The sequence below is a fragment of the Rutilus rutilus genome (assembly GCF_951802725.1).
Source record: "Rutilus rutilus genome assembly, chromosome: 3".
Taxonomy (NCBI): domain Eukaryota; kingdom Metazoa; phylum Chordata; class Actinopteri; order Cypriniformes; family Leuciscidae; genus Rutilus; species Rutilus rutilus.
This window is the reverse complement of record NC_140211.1, coordinates 5,909,626-5,926,158: the sequence shown is the minus strand read 5'-3', so window position 1 is coordinate 5,926,158 and position 16,533 is coordinate 5,909,626. Positions and strand designations below refer to the sequence as shown.

Below are 16,533 nucleotides of genomic sequence, written 5' to 3'. Positions count from 1 at the left end.
CAGCACTAAAAGCAGAAGAAACAGATATGAAGCTTTTCCATTCATTCAACACAATGTAAATCACACACTGAAACATGTCTAGAGTTTATTCTACATGAACTGAAAGTGTTTTTCTGTTGTGATGCTCATTCAGGAGAACTGATGGATTATTGTCCAGCATTCAACATCGTCACACACGATGACGTCACAGGACTCGTGAACTGATACGAGAGTCGATTCAGTGATTCACTGTTTGATTCACTGATTCACTGTTTGATTCACTGTTTGATTCACTGTTTGATTGACTGATTCACTGTTTGATTCACTGATTCACTGTTTGATTCACTGTTTGATTGACTGATTCACTGTTTGATTGACTGATTCACTGTTTGATTCACTGTTTGATTCACTCATTCACTGTTTGATTCACACAACCACTGAGCTTCACAACATACAACATTATATGACATTATACTCAAATAAATGTGATGTCAGTGTATTTCTGTAACTCTCTTAGTTCTTCTTGTTCTCTTGTTTTGTGTTTGTTTGTTTAAGTTTTGTATTTTTTTTAAATATTTGCTCCCTATTGAATGTTGCCTGTATAACATGTTTCTGACCCTAACATGAAGGACACTATTAAAAATGTATAAATAATATAGAATCATGCACCTTTCACACAACTATAATGCATTATATCACAGTACATAAAGATACACTTTATGAATAAAGACACTTTTAAATATTAACATGAATGTGATTAACGTTTCACATCACTGATTCTTCACTGGAACAGAACAAGCTTCAGAACCAAATCAGGTCAAAGTGTTTGAGACACACGACATCACTTCCTTTTTGCTGTCGGCACCATCAACTTCATTGTGACTTTATAGTGGCTGCAAAAATAATTTGGACACTTAGTGTTTCATATATAGTACACTTTAATTTAATTAATTTTAATTTTTAATAAAAACATAATTTGGTGCTTGGGATTTCTCATGGATTCACTTTGAATTTTACTTTTTTGTATTTTCTTTTTTGAAAAGAAATAACAGTTTATAATATTCCTGCACACCCCTAATTGTGACTTTATAGTAAAATAATGTGGATATAGTGTTAGCCTACAGCTGAAATTAACCACAACCAGAGAGAAAACCTGCTGCAAGTGACCTCGTGCTTCTGGTCTAAGAGTATTTTCACACCTCGTGTGTTTCAGCACTTCAAGAGCTCTCGCCTCGGCAGAAATAATTCATAGGTCAACACTAAATGATCTCAGTTCCTCCTAAAGGACCCAAAAACAAACCATATTCAGACCTCAGTATGTTAATGTGTCGACCGCTCGCAGTCTCTCAAACAAACTAGTGTGAAAAAGCCCTTAAACCACATTAAAAATATATAAATATTTGCTATTTAAATAAATAAAGCTCAAGTACAGTTTCAATCAAGACATTTGTCAAAATAAAATGTATTAGCTTTGCAAAATATGAATAAATAAATATGTTTAAAGGACAACAAAAGTCTGAGACACTTCCTGATTGTCCAGCATTGGTGAACATGTTCATATGTCGACGTCATGAACTTGTTCTGGAAACCTGAGGTTATTCTGACACACGTGTGAACTGACATCATACAACAGCTAAATATGAAGTCAGGGCCGGTTCTAGACATTAGGAGGCTCTAGGCAGAGTTCATGTTGGAGGCCCCCCACCCCCAATAACAAACACTTGAAACAAATATGATTCCTAACCTTTTTAGTTATACAACATTTAATTTTACATTTAGTATATTTTTACTTACACAGTACATAAGTTTGGACACATTACTATTTTGAATGTTTTTGAAAGAAGTCTCTTATGCTCATCAAGCCTGGATTTATTTGATCAAACATACATAAGAATAATATAGTGAAATATTATTAAAATTTTAAAATAATGGTTTTCTATTTTACTATACTTTAAAATATATTTCTGTGATGCAAAGCTGAATTTAGTGTCACGTGATCCTTCAGAAAACTTTATAATATTCTGATTTATTATCAGAAATGGTGCTTAATATTTATTTTATAACCTGTGATACTTTTTTTTTTTTTATTATTAAAAAGTTGTTTTAAAAAAGTCTTCACTATCACTTTTTATATATTTAACACATCCTTGCTGAATATTCCTGTTTTCTTCTGTATTTTTGATCAAATAAATGCAGAGCATAATAAGAAACTTCTTTCAAAAACATTAAAAATATTAATGGGTCCAGACTTTTTACCGGTACTGTATGTACATATTAATCAAACTTTATCTAAGGTAATCTCTTTTTTGTTTAATGAAGATGTTATTGTTATTGTTGTTATTTTTCTGTTTTATTCAATTTATTCACAGTTCCAGAATACCACTTCAGTAGATGAACATAAGTGCTTTTATCATTTATTTTTCATAGCTGCGGTTTGGGCAGGATTTTTCCCTCCCATTTAATCAGTATTGACTGCAGATATTGTCAAATTATTAATATCAGTAATATGATATTATGCATTGCATTGTTACCTTAAATATGCTATACACAAATCAAGTGGAAGAGAAAGATACGATCGCTACTGAGCAGAAAATAATAATAATAATAATAATAATAATAATAATAATAATAATTCTAAACTGATATTATTGGCGTAAGTAGGCTATGATGTCAGGGTATAATCTAATCATCAGCAGAATTGAGAAGATAGACCCATAGATATGAGATCCTTTATTTGCGTGCCTATTTAGGCTTTTGCTTCTCAGCACCTGATGGATGCGTTCGTTACACAAACTTTAAGAAGCCGGCACCCGCTTTGAAACGGAAACATTAATTGGTTTATCTGCAGATGAGTGACAATTCAACAATATCCAATGAACAATGAGGCTAGTATTTCTGCCCGTCTTGACTGGTGGACTATATATATAGGGGATGTTACGGTTATGGAGGCCCCTCCTCAAAGCCCGAGGCCCGAGGCGATCGCCTGCTCTGCCTATAGCTAGCGCCGGCCCTGTGTGAAGTTCAGCCGAACTGGTTAAAAATAACTGAAACGTGTCTCAGAAAAGAGAAGTTAGTTCTGAGAAAAGCTCTACTTTGTTTGATAAACTGTTTGTTTGAAAAATGAAATTTAATTGGCCAAATTCATTTTGCAGTTATTTCTCAATAAGAGAGTCAGAGAGAAAGAGAAGTGATAGAGAAGATGAGTGTGTGTTCGGCCTCTGTTCTCAAACTCTCTGAGTCTCTGATGGAGAGATTATTTAAAGATACAGCATCATTAAACAATAACTCACATCAACACAAATACATCTGATTTATCTCAACTACTTGAAATAGGAGGAAAGATGTTACAACAAAACTAAGCAAAAATACATGCACACATTGCCTCCATCTTTCACACGCATTATCACACAGATAAATGCATCATAAACCTCTTTATCTGATCAACACGTAACATCATCACATAAGATCTGATCAATAAATAATACAATAAGCAGTGAGACTGTGGATTCATAGACTCTCCTACACAACACTCATTATTATATCCCATCTTCAGCTGAATACATTGCATTAGAAACAGAAAACAGAAGATAGTAAAGAATATAATCAAATACTCACAGATGAGAGGCAGTGCACTGGAGCCCATACTGTCACATTAATAGACTGTTTTAACAGCGCTGAGTGTTAAACACACACTTCCTGTGTTAGAAAGAAGAGATGAGGGAGGAGGAGATAAACTCTACACAGAAATACACAGATAAAGAAAAGAGAGATCCAGTCTAAGATATTTAGCTACTAATGTATTCAAGTTGTCACAGCTCTGTTCATCTACTTGAAAATCATATTTTCCAGATCAGTTCTGATGGAGATTGTTCTCACTGTTATTGTGTTCGTTCACACAGTCACACATAGAAGACAGACAGTGATTAAAGAGAAATCACCACGTGACATCTAATGTGTGTCTAATGTAACTCTACAACATATCAGAATGAAATATACAGCCTTTTATATCATAAAGTGTCGTTCCATAAAAACTAAAATGCTGCTGGTCAAAGGTGTGTTCTGTTCCTCAGCGCTTCGGCTCTCAGTATAACAGGCCTCGACTCGATGGGACTGGAGAAATGGTTGGAGAAACAGAATCACAAAAGGCCAGAGCTTCTTTAAGTTAGGGTTAGGGTTAGTAGTAGTAAGTTAATAAAGTTAATAGGCCCTTTTGGAAAATGAGTCCTGACCTTTAAAAAAGTTTCCTTAAAGGGTAACTAAACCCTAAACCAACTTTTTTTAGTTAATGATCTGTAAGAATGGGGCTTTATTAGTGCTGTTCATTGATTCGAGTAACTTTTTTTACATTTGCGTATAAAGTGTTTTAATTCTACAATATATGGTATAAAAACGTCTGAGTGCTGCCCTCTTCAGGTTGAACGGTGGCTACTGCAGTTGAATTTTCCTATTGGATGTTGCGGTACTGTGTGACGTAAGCGGTACTGCGTGACGTAAGCAGGTTCCAGCTCACCACGCCCTTCTTGGTACAAGCTACTACGAATAGTATTGCATCAGTTAGGATAGCTTCAAGTTAGTGTAGAGATTTATCTGTATTTAGTACAGTGGTCAGTGTACTGCATAGCTTTCCAGCAGACTTGGGAATTAGGCACCAGTGGTGCTCAAGTGTGCAACTTGAATTTTACGTGGGATTGCTTCTGCAACGCATATATCTATGAACGCAATAGAGGTGGAAATGGGCTTCTCCACACAGCTCGCGCTGAAAAGCGACGCAGTGCCAAACGCTGCTCCTCCTGCATGGACTCCACCACCGCAGTGGTGTCTTGATGTGAGTGATCATTTATATAATCACAATTTATGGTTAGGCTAAAGTTAATCCTCTGGGGTCGACAAACGCGTCGGCGCATTTTGCTGGATTTTTTCACATAGCGGCAAAATATGAATATGCCTAAAGAGAGCGCGAGCTATTGACATCAACTCGATAAAACTCATCAGATGCATGTACTTTACGTCGTCTTGCGACCCTGTGAGTCACCATTTTAGAGTCTGACAGCAGCTGTCAATTAATCCGTCACTGCGGGTCTCAGGTGCCCCGCCCTCGTTTCGTCCCCGTATAAGTGGGGTCTGCCCACTTTTCCAGCATTTTTCAAATATTGCCAGTGGGTGGAGTCAGGCTCTGACCAGGGGTTTAGTTACCCTTTAATGTGTGTTAACAGACCCTGAATCTGGAGAACATTAGGACCCTGAAACACACAAGCTGTCGACCAGCGATCTGCAGTCAACATCACAATCCCTGTCGCTGATAAAGTGGATGCATTTGAAATAGCTTGTTTGTTTAATAAAGCTTGTTTTACATGAGGATTGAATAAACAAGTAATCTAATGTCATTCAATTCTGGCAGAATCTGCATATTTTCCATCCTTTTTTTATTTTATTAATGTGTGGAAGATGTAAGATGTTTCTCCCGGCCTTGGGGGGGCGCTGTGTCTATGAGTGTTTCACTGTGTCAGTGGGCCCTTCCTGGCATGGGTGGAGCTGTTTAAGTTGTTTAGTTTAATTAGTTCTATGTTCCTAGTGAAAAGGTTGGAGGGTTTTCACTGTTCACTGATATTTAATTTCTTTAATTATATTGGCCATCCATGTTGTTTGAGGAGATATGGTGCTGTTGAAGATGTTTGCTATAACAAATATGTGCAGTTATTTTCAATGGATGGTTTTGTATTACTGAAATTATTGAATGTGTTTTGGTTCCATGTGGTGGGGTATATTTGTTTGTGTATTGTATTGTGTTTGACACTTGTCTGAGTATTTTTGGGTTTGATTCTTTGTGTTTTGGATGCATCTGACATTTGACATTGGTTGTCATATGCTGACAGTTATCCCCCGTGATAAGGGTTGATGTGGCTGCAGCTAAGACTGTGTTATTCCGTTTTTTATAATTTTGTATGTAACTAATAGTTCTATTTTCCTTGTGTAAAGATGTGGCCGTGTGCTGCAGAGAGGCTGATGCAAATAAATACAGCCTAATAAAGCTTCACTGCTGTGACGACCACGAACTTGGTGTCCTCCTCATTCAACCATCATTCAAACACAACGCAGAGACATTTGGGGGAGCACACAGACGAAAAGGGTTACATTAAAAACATTCTTTCTGTAATATGAGATAAAAATCTTCATCATGAAAGTGTTTTCATCCTATTTCACATAATTTGCAGCAATTTGTCAACATTTAAAGCCCAGTGTGATTGTTTCTAAGAAAGTAAATAAAGATATTCATTATAAAATATTTCACTTATCTTTTAACTATTCATTTCAAATTATTAGAGACTCAATATGAACTCATATGTACAAATGAACAGATAATTGTCCACAACAAGATGGCATGACCTCACACTGCTCCTTTATTTTTTTTTTATAATAATAATAATAAGATATATAATATCAGCTGACTTGTCTGTTCGGTGAAATGAGTGTTTGTGAGCAAGTAAGTGTGTGAGAGTGTGCATGTGTGTGTGTGAGTGAGTGAGTGAGTTAAGCTCAATCCCAATTCACCCCTTGCCCCTAGCCCTTGGCCCTACCCCTCCGTTTTGCGCGTTCCCGTGAAGGGGTAGGGTTGTCTCGATTCTCTTTTGGTTGGAGGGGTAGGGGTAAGGGGAAGGGCCAGATAGCCCTTGAAACGAAGATTTTTCGGGACCACACTTCAAACGAAGGGGTATGAGAAATGTACCTGCATACACCGGCTACAGAGGCAACATGACTGCCAATAATCATTTTCTTTGTCACATTCAATCTTGTATTCACATTCAGTCATGTTATTCAAATAAACAGTTGCAAAAAAATCGCTAAAGTTCGTTAACAATATGACGCGTGTAAAAAGCAAAAGTTTGAAGCGAAGCGTGCGAATGAGGCGAATTCGCGTCCACCACGCCGCGCTAAACGCCTCATTCGCGCCGCAAGACCTCCAGACGTGCGTAAACGCGTCTTAACATTGAAATCACTCGCGCCAGATGCTCTATTCGCGTTTGGTGTGAACGCAGCATTAGGCATCGAAGATATCGTCATCTCCGTTGTTTTCTGCGAACTTCAGAACAAAAATGCAAAAAAATGGCTGTAACTCACGCAAGACTACAGCTGACGACGGCATCTTGGAAGTTTGTGATAAACATTGGCGCATCTCCTGTGACGTAGGCGCTAGCAACGACGTATAATGACGTGTAACGGTGTAGTAGTGGTGTCCCATTTCTTAGGGGAATATTTTCACCCCTACGCCTTGCCACTCTGTTTCAAAGGGCAAGGGTAAGGTGTAGGCGAAGGGTTAGGGGTAGGCGAAGGGGTATAAAATAGAATTGGGATTGGGCCTTAGTGTATGTATGTGTGTATAACCGCCTAGCAACACCATAGCAATCGCCAGGAACACCCTAGCAACCACCCAAAATTCCTTAACAACCACCTACCAACACTATAGCAACCACCCAGAACACCCTAGCAACCACCTAACAGCACAGCAACCACCCAGAAACAACTGCCTAAAAAACACCCAGAACACCCTAGCAACCACCTAGCAATGCCCTAGCAACCACCCAGAATACCCTAGCAACTGCCTAGCAACACCATAGCAACCACCCAGAACATCCTAGCAACCACCTAATTTAAACTTAAAACTAATTTAAACTTAAAACTACTTTCTTTCTTTCCAAACTTTCTGGTCCAAACTTTCTCAAGCCAACTTAAAGTTTGTCTCAACGAACTTTTTAATCTAGTTATTATTATTATTAGTAGTAGTAGTAGTAGTAGTAGGAGCAGCAGCAGCAGCAGCAGCAGTAGTAGCAGTAGTAGTAGTAGTAATAGTAGTAGTAGTAGTAGTAGTAGTAGTAGTAGTAATAGTAGTAGTAGTAGTAGTAGCAGTAGTAGTAGTAGTAGTAGTAGTAGTAGTAGTAGTAGTAGTAGTAATAGTAGTAGTAGTAGTAGTAGTAGTAGTAGTAGTAGTAGTAGGAGCAGCAGCAGCAGCAGTAGTAGTAGTAGTAGTAGTAGTAGTAGTAGTAGTAGGAGCAGCAGCAGCAGCAGCAGTAGTAGTAGTAGTAGTAGTAGTAGTAGTAGTAGTAGTAGTAGTAGTAGTAGTAGTATGCTGCAGAGAATGCTGGGTAATGTAGTTTGGTCACTCAAGCCCTTCAGCTCATGTCTGAATGAGTGTGCTCTGGTAAACTTTATCTCTCGTCTTCATTGACAATACACATAATGCGTAAAAACTACATTGTATACTGTCAGTATTCAGAAATACATTTATGATTGAAAACTATTTGTTTCCGCCATTGCTTCCCACTTGTAATTATGACTTTGTGGTGCAGTTCATGTGCGTTCAACTCGTAATTACCATCTTTCTGACATGACTTGAAATGTTTTTACTGATACTTACAGGAATTGGACACAAGAATATTTTATGGATGGAAGGAACATGACCGGGTCAATCCCTCTGACAGTGAGCTTGAGGAGAGTCAGGAAGAGAGGATCCCTGAATCAGGCTTGAGAGACAGTTGGGAGGTCAGGGGTCAGTTAGGGGGTCAGGGGTCAGTTAGGGGTCAGACAACCCTTTCTCACTGCCCTCCTTTTAGAAAAAAAAAAAAAAAACGAAGTCAATGAAAACGACACAGACATTCTTTGAATCTTTGATGTTGTGATGATATTTTGAGGTTTATGAAACTAAAGATGCAGATCATGCATAAATGTTTCCTCTACTCTGGTTAAAACCACAGGGCAGAAACAGAGCAGAAGTCAAACCACGACTATGAGCTTAACTCTTTTATTAGGCCTGAAGAAATAGGTTGGCTGTTGAAAGCACAATCGTCTTAAAGGTAAATTGCCGGTTAAGTTTGAAACCCTCCACAGGGTGTCCGGAAAGAGACTTGGTCAGAAGATATTTGGGAATAACCTGTTTATTTGTCACCACATATCTCAGATATTAGCAGTTTCCCTTATGGGGGTATAGCCTATATATGTGGTTGTTCCCATAAATAATAATAATAATAATAATAATAATAATAAAAGAAGAAGAACAAAAGAAAGAAAATGTAGGTAGGCAGGTAGGTAGGTAAAAAAAAAAAAAAAAAAAAAAGAAAAGAAAAAGATTTAATCAGAAGGTTTATAACTAATGACCTTTTTAACAAAGCCTCTTAAACTCAAGACTAACAGTCATATTCGCTCTACAAGCAGCTGCTAAAGTGACTACATCTTCAGTGAGCTGAAAGAAGCCTCTGCAACAATAAGTGATGTGTTTTGCTGTAAATCTAAATTCAGTTTTCTCCCACCCATGGCCTCTGAAAAGTTAGAACCCACAACGTACTGTGACTTCCGCTATAAAGTTACTGCGAAACCACCTGAGAGAAACTGAACTCATTTAGACTGAGAACAATGACATTTATTTAAAGGGCTGCCAACGTTGGTTGATAGCACTTTTATGGATATTAAACCTCAATAAATGCATATATAGAAAAAACTATAATAAGTGTTCAACAGATTATGATTAGCCTATATATTGAGATAAATATGTAAGATTAGGTACAAAATCCAATCCTACCCGAATTCAGTGTAATCAGTATAGACAACTAATACACAACAGCTACAAGAGTTAAAACCGTACTGCCTTGGCGGAAACAGTGAAGAAAAAAAAAAGGTGTCATTCTGAACTGAGTTATAAACCTTTTGCATCTATCTTTCTCTTAAAGTTACACAGACAGATAAAGGCATCCTAGTCCAGACTAAAGGGACCGGCGCCTCCGGCTCCTTCAAACTCAACAAGAAACAGAGCGAGACCAAGACAAAACCCGCCAAGAAAGCGTCTCCTAAAGCCAAGAAACCCGCTGCCGCTAAGAAGACCAAAACTGCAGCCGCAAAGAAACCCGCCGCTCAGAAATCTCTGAAGAAGGTGAAGAAAACCGCTGCTAAAAAGGCAACGAAGAGCCTTAAGAAGACAAAGAAACCAGCAAAGCCTTAACCAAACCCAAAATGGCCAAACCTAAAGCAGGCAAGCCTAAAAAGGCAGCAGCCAAAAATAAATAAACTTAGTCTTTTTACTTGTTTTATAAAAAATAAACTATTTTAAAAGCCACCCACTAGTTAATAGTAAAGAGTGTTATTTCATTGGCCAAAAGTGACATTGCCTTTCCTTTATGTTACAAGTGAAAGCAAATGAACAGGCCCATTTGGGAATGTTATGTTTTTGATCAAGTCTCAAGTATTAATGCATAAATGCATAAATGTATATTATACATAAATATTATACATGTTTACATATTTATACAATTAAACTAAAGCTATTATGCTTAATGACCGAAGTGTTTAACTTGTAATCACACATTTTTTATCATCATCATTATCAAAATAAAGTCACCCATTAAAAGGAAGACAAGCGGCATTAAATGAAACTACAGCGTGACGTGTTTGAGTGTCAGTAGCAGAAAGGGGGGTTTGGTGTTCAGAGAGAAGATCACTGATTGGCTGGGAATGTTTTCACATTTCAGCCAATAGGAGACTGTCACGCTTTCTTTTATAAGTCATCTCACAACTTGCAACTGCATTGTATTTGTTCCTCTCGCTAATAGTGAACAAACTAACCGCAATGAGTGGAAGAGGTAAAACCGGGGGAAAGGCTCGCGCTAAGGCCAAGAGTCGCTCTTCCAGGGCGGGACTGCAGTTCCCCGTCGGCCGTGTTCACAGGCTTCTCCGCAAAGGCAACTATGCCCAGCGCGTCGGTGCCGGAGCTCCGGTGTATTTGGCCGCTGAGATCCTGGAGTTGGCTGGAAACGCCGCTCGGGACAACAAGAAGACCCGCATCATCCCTCGACACCTGCAGCTGGCGGTGCGCAATGACGAGGAGCTGAACAAGCTTCTGGGTGGCGTGACCATCGCTCAGGGTGGTGTGTTGCCCAACATTCAGGCCGTGCTGCTGCCCAAGAAGACCGAGAAGCCCGCAAAGGCCAAGTAGACTGACGGAAGCTTCTCTTCAAACCAAAGGCTCTTTTAAGAGCCACACAATTTCTCCCCGAGAGTGTTATTTCATAAATTGTATCACTATATAAGTTGGTATCAGCCCGGCATAGAATTAAATCAGTTTTGTACCGTACGTTGCTAATATTGTTTTAAAAATAAACGTATATGAAATCTAAGAATTTTTAAAGCAAATAACACGCTGCATTATGAACATAATTATGGAGCTGCGCGGTTATTTCCCCCCTTTGAGCTATGAAAAGATTTTTTGTACTGTATGTGATTATTTATTCGTTTTCACGTCTCAATTTTTTATATTAGTTAATATAAATCGAACAATTATGGGTTATTATGATACACAAATATAAGACTGATTTAATGTATTTTCTAGCGTTGTCTTTGTGCACCCGAAAAAAAACAAGGTAGGTGTGAAAGGGCCCTTATGCGATCTACGTGTACAAAGTCCTGAAGCAGGTTCATCCCGACACCGGGATCTCCTCCAAGGCGATGGGAATCATGAACTCTTTCGTCAACGACATCTTCGAGCGCATCGCCGGTGAAGCGTCTCGTCTCGCTCACTACAACAAGCGCTCCACCATCACATCTCGAGAGATCCAGACCGCCGTGCGTCTGCTGCTGCCCGGAGAGCTGGCCAAACACGCCGTGTCTGAGGGCACAAAGGCTGTGACCAAATACACCAGCTCAAAGTAGAGGAGTCGGCTCAACACACAACACAAAGGCTCTTTTAAGAGCCACACATATTGTCCTTAAAAGAGTGTTGTTTTTTCTTATTTTTTGTTCTCTCATGTTCTCCTTTTAAGAGCATTTGAATTGTAGATTTAATTACTTGTATAGAGGACGATGTTGTAGAACATAAGATAAAAGACATTTATGGCTGGTTTCTCAGACAAGGTTTAAGCTCCCAGACTAAAATTCATGTCATAACATAAAATCGACTTATTTCAAGGGTTTCATTTTGTATTTTTGCTGTAAGATAAAGTACTTAAAAAAAAAAAAAAAATCTAGATATCTTTTAAATCTATTTGTTGCTTTTTTTATATAGACAGAAAAACGTATGTTCTAACAACATATTGGCTTTTGTCTTCAGCAAATGTTGTGAATGCAAAAACATTATTATCATTAACATTTATATTTTGAATGTGTTTTTTTTATTTTTTTTGACAATCCGGCTTCTTGTCTCTGATGTTTACAGTAGTAACTGAGTTAGTTCATCTTCCTCTTCCCTCATAAAATGCAGATTGAATCAGTTTCAGGTGTTTTTACTATAGTATATCAGAGGTCTGTGTTGCACTATTGATTTTTCACTAGTTGTTCACACATTTTGATTTGTCAACCTTAATGTAATTTAAATGAATAGAATAGTGGGTGAATTTTAACACTCATATGAGAGTCAAACAGTATGTTCAAGCTCTCTGTCTGTTTTTATTTATTTATAAATCTTTTTTATTTATTTTATTTATCTTTTTCACAGCACAAAACAAAAGGAACATTATCGGAGACAAGTGATAAAATAAGAATAATACAGAGAATAATAATAATAATAATAATAATAATAAATATTATGTATATATATTGCTGCACCTAATATGAATGTTCATATATCAACAAACATGATACAATAATATACAGCCATATAATGATATAAAATATATAATGTAGGCCTATATATAAAAAAAAAATAAAAAAAAAAATAATTAATTGATTTAAATGTTCTTTAACCATGTGCCATATCTGATTAAAAAGGTCAGTTTTCAATTGTAATGATGCAGTAATTTTTTTCCATCATATCAATCTGTTTTAGCCTCTGTTTCCATTCAGTTACAGTTGGTGATTTCACAGACTAAACATTAGCAGTAATGTTTTTTTGGCAATTAGTGGTAATACACGTAAAATATATCTTTGGTCAGCATTGAAAACATGAACTGATAAAACACCCAGTAAGAAAAACTGTACATTTGAGGGAACTTCTCTTTTTACAATTTTCTCCTCTTCTTTAATATTTTTCCAATACGCAAGGATTACTGGACAGTCCCAAAATATATGTGTATGGTCACCTGTTTTACCACATTGTCTCCAGCATAAAGCTGCAGAGGGGTCTTTTACAAAATTTGAAATAACCAGAGGAGTATGAAAATAACGTATTTTAATTTTCCAGTCAAATTCCTTCCACTGTTGACTATTAATTCCCTTATGGCACCTATAACAGAGTTTATCCCATAACTCATCCTCTATTCCTGTATTAGCTTATAGCACTTTTCCTTAATATTGTAAGTGTTTCCAACCATGTCTGTTAACAATCTTTTATAAAGATGAGAAACATGTTTACCAACAGGGAGGCGTTTTTTCTGAAATTGTGATCAAATATTATTCTATGCCAATTGGGATTTTGCCAATTCTTTCTTTTTCCTTATGGTTTGTAATGTAATGCCTATTTGCAAATATCTATAAAAATCACTTGAGGGAAGATCGAATTGTTCCTGAAGTTGTGTGAAAGACTTTAAGTGTGTTTCTTCAAAGAGCTGATTAAAAATAAAGAGGCCTTTAACTGCCCATCTCCTAAACCATGGTCACACAGTGAAGGTGGAAAATCTACATTACCCACTGGGCATAGCTCGAGAAATTGATCCAACATCCTTAAGCATTTTCTTTACTTCTGCCCATACCTTTATTGTATGATTTATCCATTCATTTTCAATCTTCATTTTATTGACATGTTTCAGATCCATAAAGGGTAGGGCAGACAGTTGTGCACCCTTAACTTCCCCTTGCTCTATTCGAGTCCACTTTGCTTCCTCATCTCCACTGATCCAAGTCACAAGTTGCTGCTAGTTGAGCTGCCCAATAATACAATTTTATATTTGGCAAAGCCAAATCTCCTTTATTTTTAGCCAGATGAAGTGTTTTAAGTTTAATTCTGGGTCTTTTGTGTTGCCATATAAATTGAGAAATGAATTTGTTTAACATATTAAAAGTGGAAATTGGAACTCTTATGGGCAACGACTGGAATAGAAATAGGAAACGTGGGAGCAGGTTCATCCTTACGGTCTCAACTCTGCCAAACAGAGATAAAGGAATAACTTCCCAACGAACTAGATCACTCCTTATTTGATTAATTAGCTTATTATAGTTTGCCTCAAAAAGTCTTGTAGTTTCAGGTGTGATAATAATCCCCAAGTACCTAAATCCTTGTTTAGACCAGTGAAATGACACCATCTCGTTTAGTTGTTTAGGCCATATTCCTGATATCATCATTGCCTCTGATTTATTTTGATTAATTTTGTATCTCCATAATCTTTTAGGCATTGCATTAGTCGAGGTATTGAAGTAAGGGGATGTTTTATAAAGAGCAGGATATCGTCAGCGAAAAGGGAAATTTTATGAACCCTCCCCCCACCATCCTCAACCCCCTCAATCTGGACATCCTGTCTTATTGCCTCCGCTAGAGGCTCGATACTGAGAGCAAAGAGAATGGGTGAGAGAGAATCACCCTGTCTTACGCCTCTCTCTATATCAAAAAAGTCAGAGCAATGTCCGTTAACTCTAATTTTTGATTTGGGGTTCTTGTACAACAGCCGAAACCAAAAGGTAAATGTTTCACTGAAGCCCATCTCAGTTAATGTTTGTTCTAAAAATGGCCAATCTACCCGATCAAATGCTTTCTCAGCATCTAAGCTGAGAAGCATTGACGTTTGAGTACCCTTTGCCATGAGTGGCTGCAGGTTTAATGCTCTCCTTATATTATTTGTCCCATGGCGACCTGAAATGAACCCCGCCTGATCTGGTTTTACTCATTTCCTAATGTATTTTTGTACTCTAGTTGCTAAAATAGATGTTAATATTTTATAATCCACACACAGGAGGCTAATAGGACGATAGCTAGAACACTGCAATGGATCTTTTCCTTCCTTATGCAGGACTGTGATGATCGCCTCAGACCATGACTCTGGAGGGTTCCCTGAATTTAACACATAATTATATAACTTACATAATACCGGAGTGAGATCATCAACAAACACTTTATAATATTCTCCTGCAAACCCATCTATTCCTGGTGTTTTTTTTTTTTTTTTTTTTTTTTTTTATAATTGTTTCTTTCACCTCCTTTTCTCTAATTGGCTCTACTAACGCAGAGGCTTCATCCGCCGTCAGCTTGTCTAATTTAAGATTTTTAAAGAAATCATGTATTTTTTCTTCTTTCAATTCCTGATGTTGACCCTTATACAATTGTTCATAATATTTGGCAAAGGTATTTGCTACTGCTTTTGGGCTAGTTTCAACATCGTTGGAATGAGGTTGTTTAATTTTAGGAATTGTTCGACTAGCTTGTGCTTTCTGTAGTTGAAATGATAATAACCTGCTAGCCTTGTTTCCCAATTCATAGTATTTTCTATCAATAAACCTAAGGGCACCCTCTGCCTTATAGGTCAGAATCTCATCTAACTTGGCTCTATTCTCTTTAAGTTTATTAAATACTTCTTGTTTTCCACTTCGTTTATGTTCATTTTCTAATCTCTTGATTTCAGTTTCTAATTCTACTTGTTTTTTAAGTCTGTCTTTCTTTAACTTTGATCCTATAGATATTATTTCCCCCCTTACTGTGGCTTTTCCTGCGTCCCATAGAACAGTAGGAGAGACCATTCCATTGCCAAAATATTCCATTATTGCTGACCTTATTTCTTCTCTTATATTAACATCTGTCAATAATGAAACATTAATTCTCCAATACTTCATACACGGCTCCAATCCCAAATCAAGTGTCATTTGTACTGGGCTATGATCTGAAGTGGTTATTGGCTCAATAACACAGTTTTTAACTCGGTATGTGTCCTTTTTGGACACCAACAAATGATCCAACCGTGAGTAGCTTCCATGCACTTGTGACATAAAGGTGAAGTCTCTCTCTTTTGGATGAAGGTGGCGGCAAGCATCTATCAACCCTAATTCCTTCATCATATTCATTAGACTTTTCGACATTCTGCTTTGAGGTTTTGAGGATGATGGTAATTTATCTATTCTATTATTCAGTACGCAATTCAAGTCCCCAGCCATTAAAAAAAAAGCCTTCCCCATGATCTGCTACCAAATGTGCAAGCTTTTTGAAATTTTTTGGACAATCTTCATTTGGTGCATCGGCATTCAAAAGAGTTAATTTAAAACCAGCAATCCTTCCTATGACCATAACATAACGACCCTCTGTATACTTGAAAACCTTTTCACAATGAAAGTACACAGACCTACTAAATAGTATAGCTACACCTCTCTTTTTACGTTTCCCATAAGAGCTACTGTAAACCTGATCCACCCAATCTCTTTTTAATTTTTGGTGTTCTGTTTCTGTGAGGTGAGTTTCTTGAAGTAAGGCTATAGAGCACTGCATTTTCTTCAACTGTCCCAGTATCTTTTTTCTTTTAATTGGGTTGTTTATTCCTTTTATGTTGTAGGTAATTAAATGAAGCAATGCCATCTTTGTATTTATACTGATTCATGTAACACAGCGCAAACCTCTCATAAGCATCTGTTGTTCCAACCATGACGTCACCAGAAGCCTATTTATAA

At 37.3% G+C, this 16,533-nt stretch overlaps 2 protein-coding genes across 2 annotated transcripts; both read left to right on the top strand.

Annotated features, from left to right (window-relative positions):
• Window positions 1-10,587: 10,587 nt before the first annotated feature.
• On the top strand, window positions 10,588-11,059 carry LOC311287743 (histone H2A-like). The gene has a single exon (XM_084404773.1). The coding sequence runs from the start codon at window positions 10,589-10,591 to the stop codon at window positions 10,952-10,954; it is 366 nt and encodes a 121-aa protein (XP_084260899.1). The 5' UTR covers window position 10,588; the 3' UTR covers window positions 10,955-11,059.
• A 118-nt stretch (window positions 11,060-11,177) lies between these two features.
• On the top strand, window positions 11,178-11,713 carry LOC311288463 (histone H2B type 2-E-like; the record flags this gene model as incomplete). The annotated part of the gene is made up of 2 exons (XM_084405882.1): window positions 11,178-11,231; window positions 11,392-11,713. 2 exons carry the CDS (start codon window positions 11,178-11,180, stop codon window positions 11,665-11,667), a joined length of 330 nt encoding a protein of 109 aa, XP_084262008.1. The 3' UTR covers window positions 11,668-11,713.
• Between the last annotated feature and the right edge of the window lie 4,820 nt (window positions 11,714-16,533).

Bases quoted from the DNA above. Each gene is read 5' to 3' on its own strand.
- LOC311287743 (XM_084404773.1), top strand. From the start codon at position 10,589: ATGAGTGGAAGAGGTAAAACCGGGGGAAAGGCTCGCGCTAAGGCCAAG.